Consider the following 21302-nt stretch of genomic DNA (forward strand, 5'->3'; position numbering starts at 1 on the left):
CAATTATTGTTCCAGCAGACTTTCTGTATCCACTGGAGAGGAAGTCATAGAAATGTAAATTTATGTCCAGTACGTTTTCAAGTAAATCCCTTTGAGGTAGTTCTTGACATCTCCAGGTATTAAATTCCATAGAAAGATGTCATGGCATGTCTGAATTGTTCCACATTGGAACTTTCCAGCAACTGGCTGCTGGCAATATCAAACATTAGTTGGCCTGTGCAGTGGCGGACTGGGTCTAAAAATATTGGTTGCCAGGAGACAAAGGGGGCACACCCACAACTACAATGCTATCATTTAATTTTCATAATGAATAAATAAAATTTTCAAAAAATACATATGGAAAAAAGGGTACAATTAAAATTTTTGTGGAAAAAATGTGTATTTCTTAGTAATTACAGTGTACATGTACTGTACATATTACTGGCAGTAGATACCAAATGTAAATACAGAATGTTATAATGGAATTTTTAATTTTAAATTTTTTTTAAAGTAATTGGTTGATATTTTTAAATAGTTGACTGCACAATTTACACATTGACAGATAGTTCAAAAGCACAATAGAGCATTGCATGCAGTCCACTATATTAAGAGCAATCGTTTGTGTTCGCTAGATGATTGTGCGAATCTGCCAATAATTGCTTCTGCATCCAATTCATCTAACAATTCCTTTTCAATGGATAGCAACATGTATGATTCCAAATTCTCCTCAGACAGCGAATTTCTTAACCTTGTCTTTCTGATCTTTAGCTTTGAAAATGTCCTCTCACATTAGACTTGAGTCACTGATAGTGTGCAGATGACTTTATAAAGTTCATAAAGGTTATCCATATGCCTTGTCATGAAGTCTGTTGGATGCCAGAATTTTTAGTACACACGATGGGCAAGTGCTGCAAATTTTACAATTGTTGCAACTGGAATCCATATTCTCACCATCATTAAGCAATAGCTTTAATACATCAAAGTTTGAAGCAAAAGAAAACAATTCCAATATTACTTGATCTTTGCTGATTTGTGGAAACAGCTTAATAATACCTTCCAATGCTTCATCTTCAAGGCCCTTCTCTGCAATAGTTGTAAACTTTGCTGGGTCCAAGCAGGACAAATCTTTATACAACTGTTTGTGTTGTACAACGCGTGATTCTAGTGACTGGACAATGCGATCCATTATTAGGTTAAGGCATTTACTCGAAAATCAGCTAGAGAATCTGAGGAATTTCTTTCACCATCAATAAGCTCATCTGCCATTCTTTTCTTCTTCCTCTGCCTCTTAACTGGCAATGCTGTTTCCAACGCATCAATTTCCAATGTTTGATTTTCATCAATATTCATCTGTGAAATCCTGTCATTACATTTATTTACAAATTCCAAAGCCTTGCTGTGAACGTTATCAAATGTTCCTGTCTGTTCCTTCAACTTTGTTGTAGCTGAATCTACCAAACTCCATGCAGTAAACATATCTAAACCACTTGTCTGTAGATAACTTGATAACGGGGTTGTAGTTTCAAATATATACAAGTAAGTAAATGCTGTCAATATGGTTTCAAACTTTAGAAGACTTTGAAGTAAAACATTTGCTTCATGTTTTGTTTTTGCATCAAACTTTTCTGAATCTTGTATCATTGATAAGCATGTCAATAGATTTACGAAAGTACTGGCAGCGGCATCATCAAAACGTACAAATATAGTTGTTGCTGCATTGGATTTTCCTGACCATACTTACATGACAATACTTCTCTGCTTCAATACTTATTCTTTCCTTTTAATTAGTGATGCTGCAAAAAATTTATCTAAGGTGCCATCATTAACCACAGTGATATATTGCTGAGCATTTCTGACATGTGTTGTTGTCGATTCATGTAAAGTCAAGCTCTGGCTAATACGCCTGTAGTCACTAAAGCCACGTACAAAGGGTGATGGATTACAAGTGTTGGGAAACTCAAAGGCTAAGCAGTATAAACCATATAAGCATCTATTTTCTTTGTTATGTTAGCCATTTTCTTGGGACTGAGTCATTCATAATTTTCCTCTCATACAAACGAGCATCAAATGGCAGATCATCAAGTGGCTGAAGTGGATGTTCAGCAAAAAACTGTTTTAGCTTTGCTCGTGATGGATAGTGGAAGATTCCAGTAATTGATCTTTCATTTTCTTGCGTAGGTTCATTTACAGGATGTGCTTCAGAAACCAAGTCATTTATGCTTGAAGGAATATTCTGATTCCCTGTCACTAGTTGAAGCTATGTGTTCAGATGTTGCAACTACAGGCAGTACAGATACCGGAACAAGGAAGCCAGAAGAAATATTGGGCCTGGGTTGATTAGTAATGGATGCACTTGTATTTGTCTCTACATTCAAAGTAGCTCTTCTCTGTTCTTGTAACTCGCATGTCATTGCATCATCACCATGAGCATTGTTTCTTGCTTCTTGATTATTTGTTGCAGAACTGGATAGTGATGTGGATTGTGCTTGTAGTATTATAAACTCTGTAATAGGCCTGCATCGCTTGGCTGATTCCTTCCTTTCTGCTTCTTTTTGTTCTTTGCGTTTTAGTGACCCAGATTTATGCTTTTTCTTTTCCATGCTGGTAGGGGTAATATTCCTGAAATCAAAACTTAATTAAAAATAGCCCACATTGGGAAAAATGAATATTGATGATTGCAAGAATAACTTGAAGGAACGCCAGATAAACCCCTACTTGATAAAAAATATAAAATAACTTACTTACACTTCAATAGGCTATGTTCATTAGTCAATACTACTGTGGCCTATGCAGCTTCAGAAGAGGAGACAATCCACTGTCCAGTGTTCACACCTGCAAGCAACTAAGACAACTGTTGAAACTTAGAAGTTTGGTCCGACTATAGTAAGACATTAAGAATGGTCCCATGACCAAAGTTAACATGTCCAGTTTGATACCAGTGTAGTGTTACAAGTCGCAACCCTTTGAGTTTACCGATCATTGCTTATCACTTCAATATCTTTGATTCACGGTCAAAGGTACCGCTTCTCCTTTTCGGTGACCTCACGACCCTATGTACTGCTTGATATCCTTTCAAGTTGCCGACCATCTCAAATCACGAACTGTAACTTTATCTTTAAATTCACACACTCTTGCTGAAAACGTGGATTTCCAACTATGTCCGACCCGGGTGAACCAGCCACCCCTCCCCCTCCACTCCTTTTCACATCCGTTGAACACTACTTCGTTCCTTCATACACTGAGTGATTATTTGTTTGTTTCTTTATTGCATTTTTATTTGGTATTGCTCTTTTTAAAAACAATTATATTTTATTAAGTTAGAATACAAATCTCAGGAAAGAAGTTGGAGATTTATTTATCTAATTAATTATAATTTTTAAGGGCCCTTCAGAGATTCACGGGCCCCTTTTAGTGCAGCATGGTAGCATAGTGGTTAGCACAAATGCTTCACAGCACCAGGCAGGGGTGTCCCCTGGCCCCCCTGCTCTTTGCACTGGCGATTGAACCGCTGGCCATGGCGTTGAGGGAGTCAGGGAAGTGGAGGGGTCTGGTGCGGGGTGGGGAGGAGCACCGGGTATCGCTGTATGCGGACGACCTGCTGTTATATGTGGCGGACCCAGAGGGGGGAATGCCGGGGGTGATGGAGCTGTTGGCGGAATTTGGGGGCTTCTCGGGCTATAAGCTGACCTTAGGGGGGTGGGGGGGGGGGGTGGGGGGGGGTGGGGTGGGGGGGGGGGTGGGGTGGGGTGGTGGGGGTGGGGGTGGGGTGGTGGGGGTGTGGGGGGGTGGGTGGGTGGGGTGGGTGGGGGGGTGTGGGGTGGGGGTGGGGTGGGGGTGGGGTGTGGGGTGGGGGGGGTGTGTGGGGTGGGGGGGTGGGGGGGGTGTGGGGGGTGGGGGGGGGTGTGGGGGGTGGGGGGGGAACGTTGATTATGTTGGCTTATTTTATTTAATTTAAATTTGATTTATTTAATTTTAATTTCTGGTTAAGTTCTCTTGTTGGGGGGGGGGGGCGGTGGGGGGAGTGTGATACATGTGATGTTACGGTATGGGGGGAATTGTGGGTGTTATGGGGCTGTTAGTTGCATATTACTGCTTGTTGCTATACTTGTTGTTATATTTTTATATTTTCTGTAAAAAATTCCAATAAAAACTATTTAAAAAAACAAATGCTTCACAGCTCCAGGGTCCCAGGTTCGAATCCCGGCTTGGGTCACTGTCTGTGTGGAGTATGCACGTTCTCCCCGTGTGTGTGTGGGTTTCCTCCGGGTGCTCCGGTTTCCTCCCACAGTCCAAAGATGTGCAGGTTAGGTGAATTGGCCAGGCTAAATTGCCCACAGGGTCCAAATTGCCCTTAGTGTTAGGTTGGGTTATGGGGATAGGGTGGAGGTATGGGCTTGGGTAGGCTGCTAAGAGCCGGTGCAGACTCGATGGGCCGAATGGCCTCCTTCTGCACTGTAAATTCTATGAAACTTCTTGGCTCTCCGGGCCCCGGACCGATGTACCGGCTGAACCAAGACTACTGTTTGATATCCTTTGAAGTTGCCGACCATCTCAAATCACGAATTGTAACTTTATCTTTAAATTCACACACTCTTGCTGAAAACATGGAATTTCCTTAATTAAAGCTGGTGAAATTACAGATTCGCACCACTCCGGCACAAATCACAGCATTGTCATAATTAGCATATTGGAAATACTAAGGAGCAATTTAGCCAGGCCAATCACCTAGCCTGCACATTTTTTGACTGTGGGAGGAAACCAGAGCACTGGGAGAACATGCAAACTTCACAGTCACCCAAAACTGGAATTGAACCCAGATCCCTGGCGTTGTGGGGCAACAGTGCTAACCATTCTGCCGTAAATGATGTATGAAACTGGAATATTGTTTTCTGTCCCAGACTTCCAGCAGCTCTCTCTGCAGTGTGTATTCTTAATCTCCTATACCCTCTCAATATCCCTCTCTCTGTAGGGATTATGATATTCCCAATCCCAAATCTGTAGCCGCACCGTCCACAGGGATCGAATTCCCAATATTAGCACTCCTCTCGACCATGCCTTTACTCCCAAATGTACAAATCCCATCGTTTTTCTCTGTGGAGATTGAGTTCCCAATCCCAGGTTCCCAGCCTCTCTCTGCCTGAAGCTCCTTCCCATTCCAATATCCCCGTGACGTCACAGCGTCCTCGCAGCTGGGTAAAAAGAAATAAAGTTTATTTCCCCCACCCCCGCGGAAAAATAAAGGGATGTTTAGATTTATGAAAGGCGGGGAGGGGGGGATAACGGTGGTAAGAAATATCCCAACCTGCAAAGAAGATGCGGGTGAGCAGAAAGTTGGCAGGAAACTGAATGAAGAAGAATAAAATATGATCTGCAGCCTGGTGTTTGACGAGGATGGGTTATTGGTCTGTCTGTGCTTTGACTTTGATTTTTTTCCTCTCTCGCTCCTTGCTGTTGGGAAGTTATTGCTGTATGTCTCTCCCTCCAGTAATGTCCTTGTTTGTGAGGTAAATGTGAGAGGCGTGTAGCTGCCAGGACCTTGCCGCTTTGCAGAGAGCCGGAGGAGATATGGAGCCGCGGAAAATCGAGGTAAAAAAAACAATAGTAAAAAGTTTGGAGATCTTTTAAGAAAAAACTTTGGAGTTGGGGAGGGGGATGGAAGAAGTTGGAGCAGAGCTTGCAGGGGGGCGGGGGGTGAAGTCAGGGTTGGGAGGTTGCCGGTGGGGGGGTTATCTTGGCTACTTGTTTGCAGGCGAATGCAGTGAAGTTTGATACAATGTGTTTGGCTGCGTTTGATACTTCTGTTATTAATGACTTTGCCGCTTCTTTGTTTCTTCCCCTCTCCTCCCCAGTGGATCGGCTCTCCCTGCGGCTCCCACGGACCCTACACTTTCTACCGGGCTTTCAGCCTGTCCGAGCCTGGCTCCTCCGGCAAGGGGAAGGCGCTGACGGCCAGGCTCGGCCACTTCTTCTTTGTCAGATGCCAGCCCCACGAGCCCGAATGCATCGCCGAGCTGCAACTCCTGTGGGAGGATCGCAGCCACCAGCAGCTCCTGGCCAGCACCAGGCTCTACTTCAGCCCCGAGGATACCCCGCAGGGACGGAGCCTGCACCACGGCCAGGTAAAGAGGGCAGCAGCTTGCTTGACCCCTTCGGAGAGCTGGTGTGTGTGGTGTGTTTGTGGAGGAGAGGTAGGCTCCCAGCCCAGGATGAACATTCCTTCCCGGGACTCTTCCGGACCCCCTTTTCGATACTTTCCAGTTGTTTCAAGGTCAGATGATCGCTGCCCAAACATGATTCCAACTGTTCTGGCGAACGCTGCATGTAACCCAGCCACTACATTTTCACACTCTAAAGAAAGTTTCAGGCAGATTGGCAACATTAAACCAGCGATTGGGATTACAGATCTGAATTGCTCAGAGCGTCGTGTCACTTTCGTTGAGCAACAAAAGTTTTTAAAAAAAATACAATTCCCAAACTTTTCAAAGCCTTCGAAGTTTTATTTTTAAAACATCATCCCCGTGGCTGGGCGGATAAATTAGCGAGTTATTTCCAGGAATGTTCCAACTGAAAATTGGTAGGCTTTTTAAAAAAGAAAATATTTTGAACAATGCACATAGCAATGCTATTGGCACCAGTTCAAAACTGCAAATGGCTTTTAAACGATTGGTGTGTATTACTGTGATTTAAAATAATAAAAGAGATTAAAGACTCGCTGCAGTTTGTCCTCTCACTGCAAAGGGCGTGGATCCCCACTGTTTCCTCAGTGTGGTCTAGATTTAGTTCTGATGATGAGTAGCAAATATCATAGTTGTAAATCATCTCGAGAAAGATTATTCCGCTTCACTGAATCGGTTTACCCCAGAATCTCTGGCCAGAATTGCAGCATTATGCCAATATTTTTGTGAATCAGCACCTGGGGGAGTTTGGTTGGATTCAGAAGGGTCCCCACAACCTTCACTTTCAGCAAGGTATTTGCATGAAGACAGGCCATCTCGGTTGAAGAAAGTATGATTTTACATATCGTTTTTCATTTGTTTTTTCTTGTGCACTCTGTAATTTGGGATTCAATGGAATAAACTGTTCCGGATTCAAGCCAAGCATTTCCTGACAAACTAGTTCGACTTTTTTTTCTTCCCAGAGACTGCCTCTTTGATGCAAATGCCCTTTTATTATTTTTCAATTTATTCTCACTGCACTTTTTGTTTTTTGGCTCAGTGTTTTACAGTAAATCAAACAATATGCTATAGAATTTTTAACATCCGTTAATTACAGTGCTGTCTTGTTGAGGCGTTGACACTAGCAATAGATTCCAATGATGGCATTTTTGGGAAGGATTTTCTTTTTAAAAAGTCACAAAACCAGAATCTACTGACAACCGTTAATTCTAAAGCATGTGTTTATATCATATTACAATTAGCTGTTGGATTCACATCTTGATGGGATCCCCTGCTGCTGTACACGTCTCGGAAGAGAGAAGTGGTTTTTGGATTTTCTTGTGTGGGGATGATAACACATAGGACATGTGGTCACTGTCAATGTTCAGAAAGTATGTACCAACTGCGCAGAGGAAAGCAGTGATATTCTTGCAGAATCTATTTTTTGTTATAATGTAGCAACGGATGCAATATTTCAGTATGCCAACAGATCTAGAATTACCTTCTATTCTGCCCCACCTCTTCCGCCCCCTTTCCAACTATATAACCCATTGCACCTCTATCCAGCTTCAGTTCTGTGTCATGTGGACTCGAAACGTTGGGTGAGATTCTCCGGCCTGCCAGCCGTGTGTTTCTCAGCCGTTCGCTGGTGGTGGGATTCTCTGCCTCCATCGCTGTCAAAGGGAATTCCATTGAAGCCACCCACACTACCAGGAAACCCGCGGATGTGGTGCATTGCCAGCGGGATTCTCTGCGAATGGCCGGAGAATTCCAACCGTTAATTCTGTCTCTCTCTTGACAGATGCTATCAGACCTCCTAGCAATTTTGTTTTTAATTTAGGATATGGTCTCTTTCCTGAATCAATATCGTCTTGCATTGAATTTCTACTTTGTGCTATTTGTCACTTTGTTCAAATAGTTGACCAATTCAAACTGTTTTTAGTTCAAAGAATTAAGAATTAGTTCGATTATCAGGAGAAGAATGTACAGAATTGGCAAGAACTCTGCAGTCTGATTCTCCTTGAGCTTTTCCTTAGTTATTTCATCTTATCCAACATAACCTTCAACATCAATCAGCAACATTGCACATCTTCAGCCCTACCTCAACCCATCTGCTGCCGAAACCTTTATCCATGTCTTTGCCACCTCTAAACTCAAGTACCGCTGAGATCTCCTGGCCTGCTTTGCTTTTCATATACTTGAGCTCATCCCCACTACTTGCGTCTTGTTCCGTGTCAAGTCTTACATACGTGTTACCCTTGTTGTCACGAACCTACTTGGCTTGATTCCCAAAAACCTCTAAAATTCTCAAGTTGATTTTTACATCCCCTCTCTTGACCTCACCCCAGCCAATCTTTGTAACCTCCTGCAACTCAACAACTTTACCACTCCATCCATCGGAGTATTCTGTTCTTTTGATTCTTGCTTTGTATACATCCCATTCCTTTTGTGCCCTATCGTTTGCCGTCATGCTTTCTATTGTTTAGGGTTCATGATCTGGAATGCTCATACACCCTTCTATCTCCTGCTCCTTTAGTGCTTTCCTTAAAGTCTGATCACACTTTTGTCATTCCTCCTAGTAACTCCTTTTTTGCATCCTTTTATTTTATTCTGCTCCCTGTAAAGCACTTGGTATGTATTTCCAAATTAATGACACTTTATCAATACATATTGTTGGTTGGACGGAGACTTTCTACCTCCATGTCATCAAAGTGAGATGAGGGTACATTTGGATTTGAGCTGGTGTGGCTGTGTCGATTTTGGGCTGTCATTTAATGCTATAGATATGAGCCCATAAGTTGCAACTCTGACTGCTGGAAAAATTCCAAAAAGAGTGTTTTTAATTTAAATTGAGCTTCTTGAAATTGACCATTTTTGGAAGTTGTATTTGTGTATGTGGCGAACCACTGTTTAAATATGGGACAGGGATGACGTCTTCTGATGTCGGGAGGAAGTATTTTTTGAGTTTCATTTTGATTTGTGAGTTTCATTTTGATTTGTGAATGAGATGTATCAATGGAGGGAATGTTTGGATGAAAAGGCATACTTAGTGAAAAAACAGTTCTGATTGCCAGATTTGTGTTGTGATCTGAGAAGAGGTTACAGCAAATCAGGACACAATTTGGTCTATGTGTTCCTGTGCTGGTGCTTGCTTCTCACCTGAGCTACCTATTTTAATCCAGTTTTCTTCCCTTTCCAAGAATCTTGTATTACCTTCTGAAATAATTTATTCAATTCATTTCATTTTTAAATTGTGTTAGTCTGCCTCAATAGCCACTTCCAGTAAAACGTCCTATGCTCTTCTGGGTGATTTAAAAATTATTCTAACCACCCCCCTCCCCCCTCCCCCAGTCTTCTTGAAACAGTATTTGATGCCCTATTATTGATTTACTGTACCAACTTCAGTGAAAACAATTTTTCACTTTATCCCCCTTAATGCTTTTCATAATTGTAAAGCTCCATATCAGATTTCCTGTCACCATTAAATGTAACCATTCCAGTTTTCATTATGGTGAATCTTCATTATGGTCAATCTCCACTATAGAACTTACACAGCACTAATATATTTCCTGTATTGTGATGCAAGGAACTGCACAGACACAATATTCAAGCAGTCACTTAACCAATTATATCACTCCCTTGTTTTTAAATTCAATGTTAATATATGTATCTTTTTTTAAACCTTTTTTCCCTTGCGCTCTCACCATTAATTATTATGTAGCCAAACCACAGATCTTTATGCTGCTTCACTGTGTTAAGAGTCTATGCATTTAGACTATACTTCCTTTCATTGTTCTTTCCCCGCAATGTGACTGCTTCATATTTTGCTGCATTGAACTGCAGCTGCCAATTATTTGTTCCTCTGTGTTCTTCCTCAATTAGCAAACTTTAATGTTATTCCTCTTGCATACTGAATTAATTACAAGAGTTAGTGGTACAGGATGTACTCTTAAATTCTAATGGATAGATGGGGCTGAGATGTGCTAAATTACCTTCTCCCTCCATATTCATCTTGTGGTAACCACAAGTTTAGTTTTTGGTCTGAAATCAATTTGTCAGTGTATGTCCTTTGGTGTTGCCCTCATTGCTATGGTTGTGTTTCCCCATTGTAGTTCTGGCTGTATGATGGAAAAAGTGCTTTACAACATTGAGACTCTGGGGGAGGAAGCAAAGTGTAAATAAATAAATGATCTGCTTGTTTATCATTATTTAGTCTGCTTGGGGATCTCTCACTTTCCAAATCCAAATTGTAGAAAATTAATGCTGGATTCTAGTGAGAACTAGATTCTCTACCTATTTACTGAGACTGGGCAGAAACCAGCCTGGATCCCTGGTCTGTTCACACAAAGGACACTCCTCACTCAATTTAATTATATTTGCAGTTGATTTTAACAAAATATTAATACATTGCATTAGCCTTTACTCCATGACTATCTTGAGTTTCCCCAATGCATATGGATTATTCAAGTCTGGCTGCATACTGTTTAAGAGATAATGGGCGGCATTCTCCGTCCTGCGAACCCCGTATTCCAGCGCGGTGTGCCCCCACCGGCAAGAGGATTTTCCGTTCCCACAGTCGGCCAATGAAGTTTCCCATTATTTGCCCACCCCACACCGTCTGGGAAACATGCAGGCATGGGTGCGCTGCCGGCGGGGCGGGAGATTCTGCTGACGGAGAATCCTGCTGAATAGGTTTTACAAACTACAACAAATATAATTAAATTCAATAGTGATATAAAAAAACAAAATATTTTAGCAAGTACTAAAAATGATGGGGTATAAACTGTGCATACAATAAATATTCATAATACTTTCTGTTACCCTCAACTAAAATAGGGATAATTTTATGACTGATGTTTCAGATTTGCTGATTTTTGCTTGTAGTCAGGACTCCCATTTTGTTGCATGTGTTATTGCATACATTGATGGAAAGTAATGTGACAAAACTGAAAGTGGTTTCAGAAAGTGGGAAAAGGAAGTGCCTGATAACTGTTAAACATAGTTCTGCTTGGGAATGTAAAATTTAGCATATGTTCATTCTCTCTTGCTCCTTTGAAATAAGGGTGTGGTGTTTTGGGTTCTAACCTTCAGAGAAAGAAGGCCAATTCAGAAAAGGGACAAAAGAAAGTTACAAGTCCGAGATAAATTGGAATCTGATAAGATAAAAATAAATCGGGAAAGTGTGAAGGATAAGTTCATGTGAAATCTAATTCAGGATACGCAAAGAAGCCAAGAACTAGGCAAAGGAAACCAGAGTAAGGGGTCAGGAAAAGATTTGAGAACAAGAAAATTGAAAGGAAACAATTGAAGAAACAGCACTTAAGTGACTGGGAATGGATAAAATGAGGAAATTGTTAAAAAGACTTTCAGACAGGAAAGAAAACAACTATATAAAAGTAAAAATAAGGATTAATTATTACTTCATTGTTTACTAGATTGGAGAAGACAGTAACACTGACTTTGCGTGCTTGTTTACAGGTTAAAATTAAAGAAGTTATCTTTATAGAACTAAAGAATAGAGGAATAAGAGAGCCAAACTATCATCATTGATAATCTTTATTAGTGTCACTAGTAGGCTTACATTAATACTGCAATAAAGTTATAGTGAAAATCCCCCAGTCGCCACATCCCGGCGCCTGTTCGGGTACATTGCGGGAGAATTCAGAATGTCCAATTCACCTAACAGCACGTCTTCTAGGACTTGTGGGAGGAAACCGGAGCACCCGGAGGAAACCCACGCAGACACTGGAAGAACGTGCAGACTGCACAGTGACCCTAGCCAGGAATCGAACCTGGGTCCCTGGCACTGTTAGAGGTAGAGATGTATAAGATGGTATGGACCATTTGACCCCTTTTTAAAAAAATATATATTTTTATTCTCCTTTTTCACATTTTCTCCCAAATTTTCACCCAACAATAAACAACAATCAGTAACGAATGCAGTGTCAATCTCCATATCAATAACAACAATCCCATCCTCCCACCAACTCCCAAACATTAGACTGCAGATTAACATAAACAAATAACAAAAAGGAATCAGGAATCACCCATAGTCACCATTGACACATACAGTCCCCACCTAATGTTCGATGTAATCCAATTCTCAAAAGTGCATAATGAATAACGCCCATGAATTGTAGTACCCCTCCATCCTTCCCTTTAGTTCAAATTTGACCTTCTCAAGAGTCCAGAATTCCAGCAGATCCCTCCCACCATGCCAGGGCACAAGGTGGAGAGGTTGATCTCCACCCCAACAGAATCCGCCTTCGGGCGATCAACGAGGCGAAGGCTACAACATCTGCCTCCGCACTTGTTTCTAACCCCGGCTGGTCCAACACCCCGAATATGGCCTCCCTTGGGCCCAGATCCAGTTTATTCAGCCCCTTGATCCTGTTCTACCATACATTCATACCATGGCTGATCTCTCCCTGCACTCTACTTACCCACCATAACTCAATATCGCCTGTTACGCTTAACCTGACAATCAGTTCAAAATTTCAATTGACCCAACATTTCTGGGTATTGTGCTTCCGAATATTGCTTTCAAATGCTCTAGCTTTAATTCTGTAGTCTTACCCCTTTATGCTGGATCCCTAGCAGAGGATATACCGTATATACTCGCGTATCATTCGATCTCGCGTATCATGCGACCCCTAAATTTTTGTCCCCAAAACATGATTTTATGGTATACCTCATGTATCATGCGAGTCACTTTTTTGGAAATTAATTAATGTTTAATTCATAAAAACATGAATGGAAACGTCAAGTGGCTGAACATCTTCCCAGCAGAATGCTGTGGTCAAAATCTGAAGAGTAGTATTCTGATGGGAAGATGTTCAGCCACTTGACGTTTCCATTCATGTTTTTATGAATGGAAACGGCAAGTGGCTGAACGACGCTAGTAAAGCCAGCTGGAAAGCTGTTCGAATCGCGAACAGCTTTCACAGCAGAATCCACTCTTCCCATCTTCCCATCAGAATACTACTCTTCAGATTTTGACCACAGCATTCTGATGGGAAGATGTTCAGCCACTTGACGTTTCCATTCATGTTTTTATGAATGGAAACGGCAAGTGGCTGAACGACGCTAGTAAAGCCAGCTGGATGCTATGTGACTTATCTTGGCCAGCATTTCACACCCGCGATTTTTGTACCACGCGTATCATGCGACCCCCGAAATTTAGGCTTCAAATTAGGTGCTCAAAAGTCGCATGTTACGCGAGTATATACGGTAGTTGATTTGTATCTACCCTATTGAATCTTTTTTCATTTTAAGCACCTCAGTTAGATCACTTCTCAACTTTTTAAGCTCCGATTATAAGGCAAATTGGTGTAGCCTGGCCACATAATTAATCCTTCAACGTCCTGGTATAACTCTGGTGAATTTGTATTGCACACTTTTCTTTGGGCAGCAGTGGGCAGAATAATGTAAATCCTTTTGTTTGTGATTTAATAGCAAAGCAGGAATGACTCTGACTCCAGAATTTTTATTTTAATAAGGTAAAGATAGAATCATCTCTGGATAACTACCTGAGCCACGAGCATTTCGGTGAAGGATAAATCAGATTGGAGAGTTAACTGCATGGCTCATAGATTGGTGGGTGAAATGGATTTTGATTAATGGAACATTGGCAGCTGTACTGGGGAATGTAGGAGCTGTGTCGTTGGGGATCTTCACCTGAACCATGCTGGTTGCAGAGAGTTGTATAGCTAGGGTGATACACAGAGCTTTAAATGAAATAGTAGGGGTGAGGAATCAAGTTTGGGAAGATGTGATAAATAAAGAAGACACAAGGCAAGATAGCAAGGTAGGCGTAAGGGAAGTGAAGGCAGGAATGGACAGTGTACAAACCCAAGAGTTCACCAGCACGTTGTCTAAAGGTTATAAAAATGGTAAAAAGACAGAGCTAAAGGCTCTGTATCTGAATGCATGCAGCATTCGAAACAAAACAGATGAATTGCTAGCACTAATCGAAATATGTGTGATCAAATGGCCATAACAGAGACATTGCTGCGAGATTACAAAGACTGGGACCTGAAAATTCAAGGGTGCTTGACAAGAATCTAGGAAAAGGTGGAGGGGTAGCTCTGTTAATTAAGGATGACATTGGTACAACAGAGAGAGAAATGACCTGGAAGTCAAGATGTATAATCAGTTTGGTTCGAGAGCGGAAATAGTAAGTGTAAGAAGTCACTTGCAGATGTGGTTTATTGACCCTCTGATAGTAACCAGACTAGTACTGGGTGTACCGGAAGAAATGAATATTGCCGTACAATTTTACCGCGGAAAGAATAGGAAAGCAGTAAGTTATTCAAATTGAGGGATTGGAAAACTCTTGGTACAAAGGGATCATCTTGGTGTCCTGGCACACACTTGACGAGTTAATATGCATGTACAGCAAATTATTAGAAGGCTGCTGGGATTTTATAATTTAATGCAAGGGGAATGGAATATTCCCCTTGCATTAAATTATAAAATATAAAATTATAAACTAGGGGCTGTTTAGCACACTAGGGGCTGTTTAGCACAGGGCTAAATCGCTGGCTTTGCAAGCAGACCAAGCAGGCCAGCAGCACGGTTCAATTCCCGTAGCAGCCTCCCCGAACAGGCGCCGGAATGTGGCGACTAGGGGCTTTTCACAGTAACTTCATTTGAAGCCTACTCGTGACAATACATGATTTTCATTTCATTTCATTTCATTTAAAAGTAGGGATGTTTTGCTACAATTGGTAAGATCACATCTGGAGTACTGTGTACAGTTTTGATCTGATTTAAGAAAGGATGTAAATGCTTTAGAAGCAGTTAAGATTAGGTTGGGCTATGGGGATAGGGTGGAGGTGTGGGGATAGGGTGGAGGTGTGAGATTAGGGTACTATTTCCAAGAACCGGTGCAGACTCGATGGGCCAAATGGCCTCCTCCTGCATTGTGTAAATTCTATGATTCTATGAAGAGAAGGTTCACCAGACTGATTCCAGGATTTGGAAGCTATCTTGTGTGGAATGGTTGGAGAGGCTGGGCCTGTATCCATTTGAGTTAAGAGGGATGAGAGATGAACTTGGTGAAACATAAAGTCCTGAGGGCACTTGACGGGGTGAATGCTGAAAGGATGTTTTCTCTTGTGGGACAGACTAGAACTAGGGGATACAATTTAAAAATAAGGCAGAATGTGGAGTTGGAGCCACAGCCTTATCAGCCATGATCTTACTTGAATGGCAGAGCAGGCTGGAGGGCCCAAATGTCCAACTCCTTTGAATTTGTATGTTTGTATGAATATGTTGTAAATGCTGGAAATCTACAATGATAGCAAGAATGCTGAGCACGTAGAACAGTATTGTCAGAATTTGAAAATACAACAGATCAATTAACCATCTTGGGTGGGTCCCCTTCATTAAAAATAGCGTGGCAAAAGAGAACCGATTCCTGTAGCCTGCACTTGGGGACTGAACACCTGGGAATTGGTACATTGTCCTAATCCTTTATCAGGTCTGTGCTGTTTGAGCATGACAATTGGGAGTATGAAATTGACTGTAGGATCTCTATTTGAAGTGGTACATTGATTTCCCCATATGATGATGGGCCTGCTATTCACTTTCTGCATTTATTTAAATTAATTGAGCAGCTTTTTTTGGGGAATTGTCCCTTTACAAATTGAGCTAGTTGTTTCCTTCACCTCGGACATTATTAACTGATGGATAGGATCTTTATTCCTCGTGGTGTCAGCAGGTTCTATGTGATGGCTGGCCAGTTCAGTTCTTCGCAGCCCTAAGTTGACATTATATTGACAATCTCACTCAGAGACCACTGCAAGAATCTGTGGCAGTTGCAAAAAAAATCTTACAGTTGTACAATAGGACTTTACTGCTGCAGAATGGGGTGATCTTTGTTTGTACCTAACCAGAGATGACCGGAGACCACTTATTGCTTACACTTGGTGTTCATAATGGAAAGTTTTTTGTTCCCCGTTGTTGACACCTCAGTTTAACGAGAACAGAATTCACCCAAAACAACTATACTATTCACAGAATTATAGTATTTGCTAATCATAGAACCTTACAGCACAGAAAGTAGCCATTTGACCGGTCTTTGAGCTACCTAATTAGTCCTCTTCTTTGCTCTTTCCTCATGGCCCTGTAAATGTTTCCTTTTCAAGTATACCTTCACTTTGAAAGTTACTGTTGATTCTGTTTTCATCACCCTTCAAGCTGTGCCTTGCAGATCATCGTAACTCACTAGTTTATAAAAAAAACACCTCTGCTGTTCTTTGGTTCCTTTGCCATTGATCTAAAATCTGTGTCCTCTGGTTACAAACACAGCTGCCAGTGAAAAGAATGTGCAATATATAGCGAGCAAATGTTGTCCAAGATATTCAGTACTTTGCAGATGCGATTTTGTTTGATTTTAAAATGGTTTGTTACTCCCTTTGCTGGATTGGTAACTGGAGCACATGCTGACATCATCACGTTTTGTTATTGTAATGTATAATGTTTTCTTACATGGCGCTAGAAATGCTTTACAATCCTTGTGACAGGCAATGTTTGCAGTGCCACAACCTCTGATATGGTGAACATCGGCACCCTCCCCAAACTCCTTTCCACCCTGGCTCCTCAGTCCCACCAGTGTCAGAGAAGAGCTGGAATGGTGGATATGGAGCAGGGGCAAGTTGAGCCTGGGGGCATGTGGTGCACTGAAGCTGCCATTTAGAAGTACATGAAATACAAGATACAAGAATCATTTAATAAACACATACCAAAGCTTTGCAGATGGCAATTAACTCATTGAGCTAAAAACAGACTGCGAGGAACGTGTTTTCATCTTTACTGGGAATGTGCCACATCACTAGCCCCCCACCCCGCCACCTTGCCACTGGTTTGCAGTTGGGTGAGCCAATTGCAGACTACCACCAATATTGGATCATAGTTTTTCCGGCAGTCAATGACGTGGTGTATACCTCTGTTTCACCACTGACTGCAGAATCCGGACCATTGTATATCATGTATGCCCTTGTTGGCACAGCAATGACAGCACTTTAAGGTGTAATCTTCATTTGCCAGAAAATTGACTGAGAGCTAACAGTATGAACTGCATGTTGTGCAATTTCTCACAGGCTTCTTAATTTCAGAAAGTTTTGCGTGGAACATTCCAATTTGCTGGAGTTTGATTCGAAAGCATAAATATCGCACTGGAAGTGGCGTGTTACTTTATATTACGGATATAGGTTAAAGGCTGAGGTTTAGTCCGGCCCGACTTTGTATACAGAAATATTTATAGATATAGAATTCATTGTAGTTTCCTCCCACACATTGCATAGAATACCCGGCCAAGTCTCATGAATGTATACTGTTTTACATACTTTTCATTCCTAAAATTGCTGTTTCCTGTTCGTTTGTTAAGAGCTGTGGTACAGACATGTTCAGGGCCACAGCTAGTCCAGGAAAATTTTAATTGAGAGACGAGAAGGAAGAAGTAAGAATAAAAATCTTAACAGTGCTTTGCAAGCCTAACAATGGATCCCAGTCTGGAGAGCAAAAGGAAAAACGTTTCTTGAAAATAAGTGTCTGGAAAAGACCAGTTTTGAAACATGAGAATAATGCTGCCTTTGAGTGTTTCATATGAACCATAATCTAGAACATGAAGAATGTGAAAATGTTCCTGCATAGCAAAATTGTTTACTCGATAAGTAAAATCTAGGAACCTATTTTTAAGTTCCTAACTATTGTGATAATTTCTGCTTTCCAAATCCCTTCCGCCCCGGAGACCGAAGGGAGTGCTTTTGTTGGAAGGGGTTACAATGTTCTTTTTGCCTGGGCTGCCTGGAACCTAAACTGTCTTCCTCATGCATAGTAGCTATAAGCATGTGATATCTTTAGAGAAGATTTTCCAAAATGTTATTTGTGCAGCAGTGTTCCTTGGAATTTCAAGGGTGTTTTGTCATTGTTGACTCCAGATGCTGACGGGGTGGGATCCTTTTGTCATTTCTTGGACTGAAGACTGAGTTTTGATGTGTGAAAAGGGATCTATGGATGATTGGCAACTCGGGGTCACTTAGTGGGTATAAAGTGAATTCTCTAGATGAGATTCTGCATACAGAAATAAAGGACGGCATGGTGGCACAGTGGTTAGCACTGCAACCTCACAGCGCCAGGGACCCGGGTTTGATTGCGACCTCGGGTGACTGTCTGTGTGGAGTTTTCACGTTCTCCCCGTGTCTGCGTGGGTTTCCTCCGGGTGCTCCGGTTTCCTCCCACCGTCCAAAGACGTGCAGATTAGGTGGATCGGCCATGATAAATTGCCCCTTGGTGTCCAAAGGTTAGGTGGGGTTAAGGGGATAGGGCGGGGGATTGGACCTATGTGGGGTGCTCATCTAGAGGATCGGTACAGACATGATGGGCCGACTGACATCCTTCTGCACTGTAGGAATTCTATGAAATATTCTGTGAGCATCTAAGCTTGACCATGATGATACAGGCCTACTGTAGAGAGCTCCACAATGGTAAGCCATCAATAGGGCTGCAGAAGGCACTGTAAAAGCCTCCCTAAATAAACGCAAAATCCCCACTGACACATGGGAATTGCTTGCCGAGGAACGCACAAACTGGAGAAGAAGCATTTGTGAAGGTGCCAGCCACCTCGAGCATCATTGAGTGGAGCACACGGAGGCCAAGCTTAAGCAACGGAAAGAGCACACAGAATCCAGTGTCCCACTCACATGCCTCATTGATTACTATGTGCCCCACCTGTGACAGTCTATGGCTTCAGGATTGGATCATTGAGCCATCCGCAGAACCTACCCCATCAGAGTGGAAGCAAGGGATCCTTGATGCTGAGAGAGTGCCAAAGAAGAAGGAGAGCAACAATGTCAAGGAGGGCAAGAGTCAAAGGGAAAGTTGTTCTGACTTCACTTGTGGGTTTCTAGTGGCTGTGTCATTGAATGAAGTCAGATCCCTGTAATTATTTCCTGCAGAGGAGGAGGGGAAACCAAGGAAAGGAATTGAATAATTTAATAAAGTTTATAAGGGTGCAATGTCTAATGTTTCAGTGGTTTCGTCTTCCTCTGTAGATCCTGGGGAGCTTTTTGTGAGCACATTTACATCAGAAATTAATTTCTTTCTGTTGTGAAAATGTGCAGGGCACCTGTCGAAGTAATATTTGAGTCTTCAGTCGTTGCTTTGTTTTGAACCATTTCAGCACAAAGGCAAATTCCTTTTAAATCACATTTCCCAGCGACTCTGGTGATGTTACAAAGCATCAATTTCTGAAACACATTGGAGTGAGATTGAAGTAGCGAATTAGTTATCAAGCTGGTTTTCAAATATTGTATCAGCAGGCCAGTGTGGCCAATTCGTTGTGGTCTGATTACACTCCTGTAAGGCACCTTGCAATATTTTGCGATGTCAGAAGTGCTATATGAATGCAAGTTGTTGTTGAAAAGGAGAGAGTTATTAAAATGCAATCTCATCTGATATTGATTCAGAAACCAACTGGGTTTTTTGACACTTCTGTAATAGGAATTTTTCATATATTTTTTTAAAAAGTGCAAAATTTTGCAGTTAAATGTTAATTTAGGGATGAACTTCAACACTATGATTGATTGATAACAGAATAGGTGTTAACATAAGAAATAAGAGCATGACCAGGTTGTTTTGCCCCTCCACCTTCCTCCATGGTTCAATAAATCCTGATGGTTCAACGTCAGCTGCACCTTGTCATACTAACCCCATATCCCTTAATTCCCTTTTTATCCAAGAATCTAAAGGGAAGTTGACCAGCCTTATTTTCGACTCACAGCAGTCTTGCAACACACCCTCCATCAAAAGGCCCCTACAACTAGAAGACTAGTAATTACTGCTAATTATGTTCCAGCCTCACATCTTCAACTACAGAAGTTAAGTACTCTGCTTATACTTCATTCTTAGGATAAACTTTTAAAGGGATAATGAATTAAATGTTGTTGCTTATATTCATTTTTTTTTTGGATAATTGCTTTTGTTGTTTTCTTGCACACCAGGACGTAAATTATTCATCAAGTTATTTAAAAGTATAATGAAACAACTGAACATAGATGCAGATGTTTAAGTTCTGCCAACTCCATCTGTATGCCAGGTCATGTAACAAAAGGCTCTGATCTCTTTCAGGACAGGGTTTTAACTGGCTGTTAGTAATAAGTATGACTGCCTGTGATCAGGGCTTTGCTTGCATTCAATGAGTCAGAAGACCTGAATACACCTCAGAAAGGGGATCAGATACTTCACATGTTGACAGCTTTCTATTGATTGAGATAAACTGCCGGATTACTTGGGTAATTTCCAGTAATATTCATTACATGCTAATTTGGGTCAGTCATTGAGTTTGTGTCCTCTGTATGCCCAAAACTTGGGAGACAAAATAATTTGATTTTACTCAAATAGGCTTCTTTAACTAAAAGTCCTTAAATTCACCACTGCCAGACCTCTAGTGTTACAGTTTTTATGTCCGAAGTGGCATTACCATGAAAGCGTGTAATTACAGGAAAATAGTGATGCCATCGACTGTTTTAATGGAGGAATGTAATTTACAGAGTGAGAAATTGGGCTAGTTCGCACCTGTGTTTTTGATGCCACAAATGTCCTTACAGCTCCAAAATGTCATCTGTGACGTGACTGCACACTTGTGGGGCAAATTGTGCAGGTTTCGTTGATGTGAGTGGCAGTGTCAAGCCAGTACCCTGAGGGGCAGCCACCTCTTTTTAACCTCTGTGAAAATGGTCCACTCGCATTGATCATCTAGGGGGTAGAGGACATGTGTAATGAGGTAGCTCCGGATGGAAGTTCACAGAGATGGGTGCACAATCCGAGCAGGCAAAGGTTTGCAGGTGAAGAAATAATGGTCAGGTAGGTACATCGCTCATGGTCAAAATGATTGAAGATGAATGATTGCCCCATCTGGGAAAGTTGCCACTGGATCTCTGTCCTCCTCCTCGTATTCCTCCCTGTCACCCTCCTCTGAGGAGGTTAGCAGCTCTCCAAGTTTTCGATTGGCAATTCTCCTCCCCTTTGCAGTGCCACTTTGCGCATGGAACAGCAGACCACAGTAACCCTGGATATCCTCTGTGGAGTGTATTGTAGAGCACCACCAGGCATCAGCAGCACCTTTGAGCGATCCTGTGGTGTGCTCAATGATTGCCCTGTTGA

At 41.8% G+C, this 21302-nt stretch overlaps 1 protein-coding gene across 1 annotated transcript in view; it reads left to right on the top strand.

The window, feature by feature from the left end:
• Window positions 1-4792: 4792 nt before the first annotated feature.
• Window positions 4793-21302, top strand: part of LOC119965105 (AT-rich interactive domain-containing protein 5B-like) — a 105212-nt gene continuing 88702 nt past the window's right edge. The window contains exons 1-2 of the mRNA XM_038795404.1: window positions 4793-5565; window positions 5829-6098. Of these exons, the coding sequence (XP_038651332.1) occupies window positions 5545-5565; window positions 5829-6098 (291 nt within the window). The 5' untranslated portion in view covers window positions 4793-5544. The remainder of the gene's footprint in view (window positions 5566-5828; window positions 6099-21302) is intronic.

This window comes from Scyliorhinus canicula, chromosome 4, assembly GCF_902713615.1.
Source record: "Scyliorhinus canicula chromosome 4, sScyCan1.1, whole genome shotgun sequence".
NCBI classification, from domain to species: domain Eukaryota; kingdom Metazoa; phylum Chordata; class Chondrichthyes; order Carcharhiniformes; family Scyliorhinidae; genus Scyliorhinus; species Scyliorhinus canicula.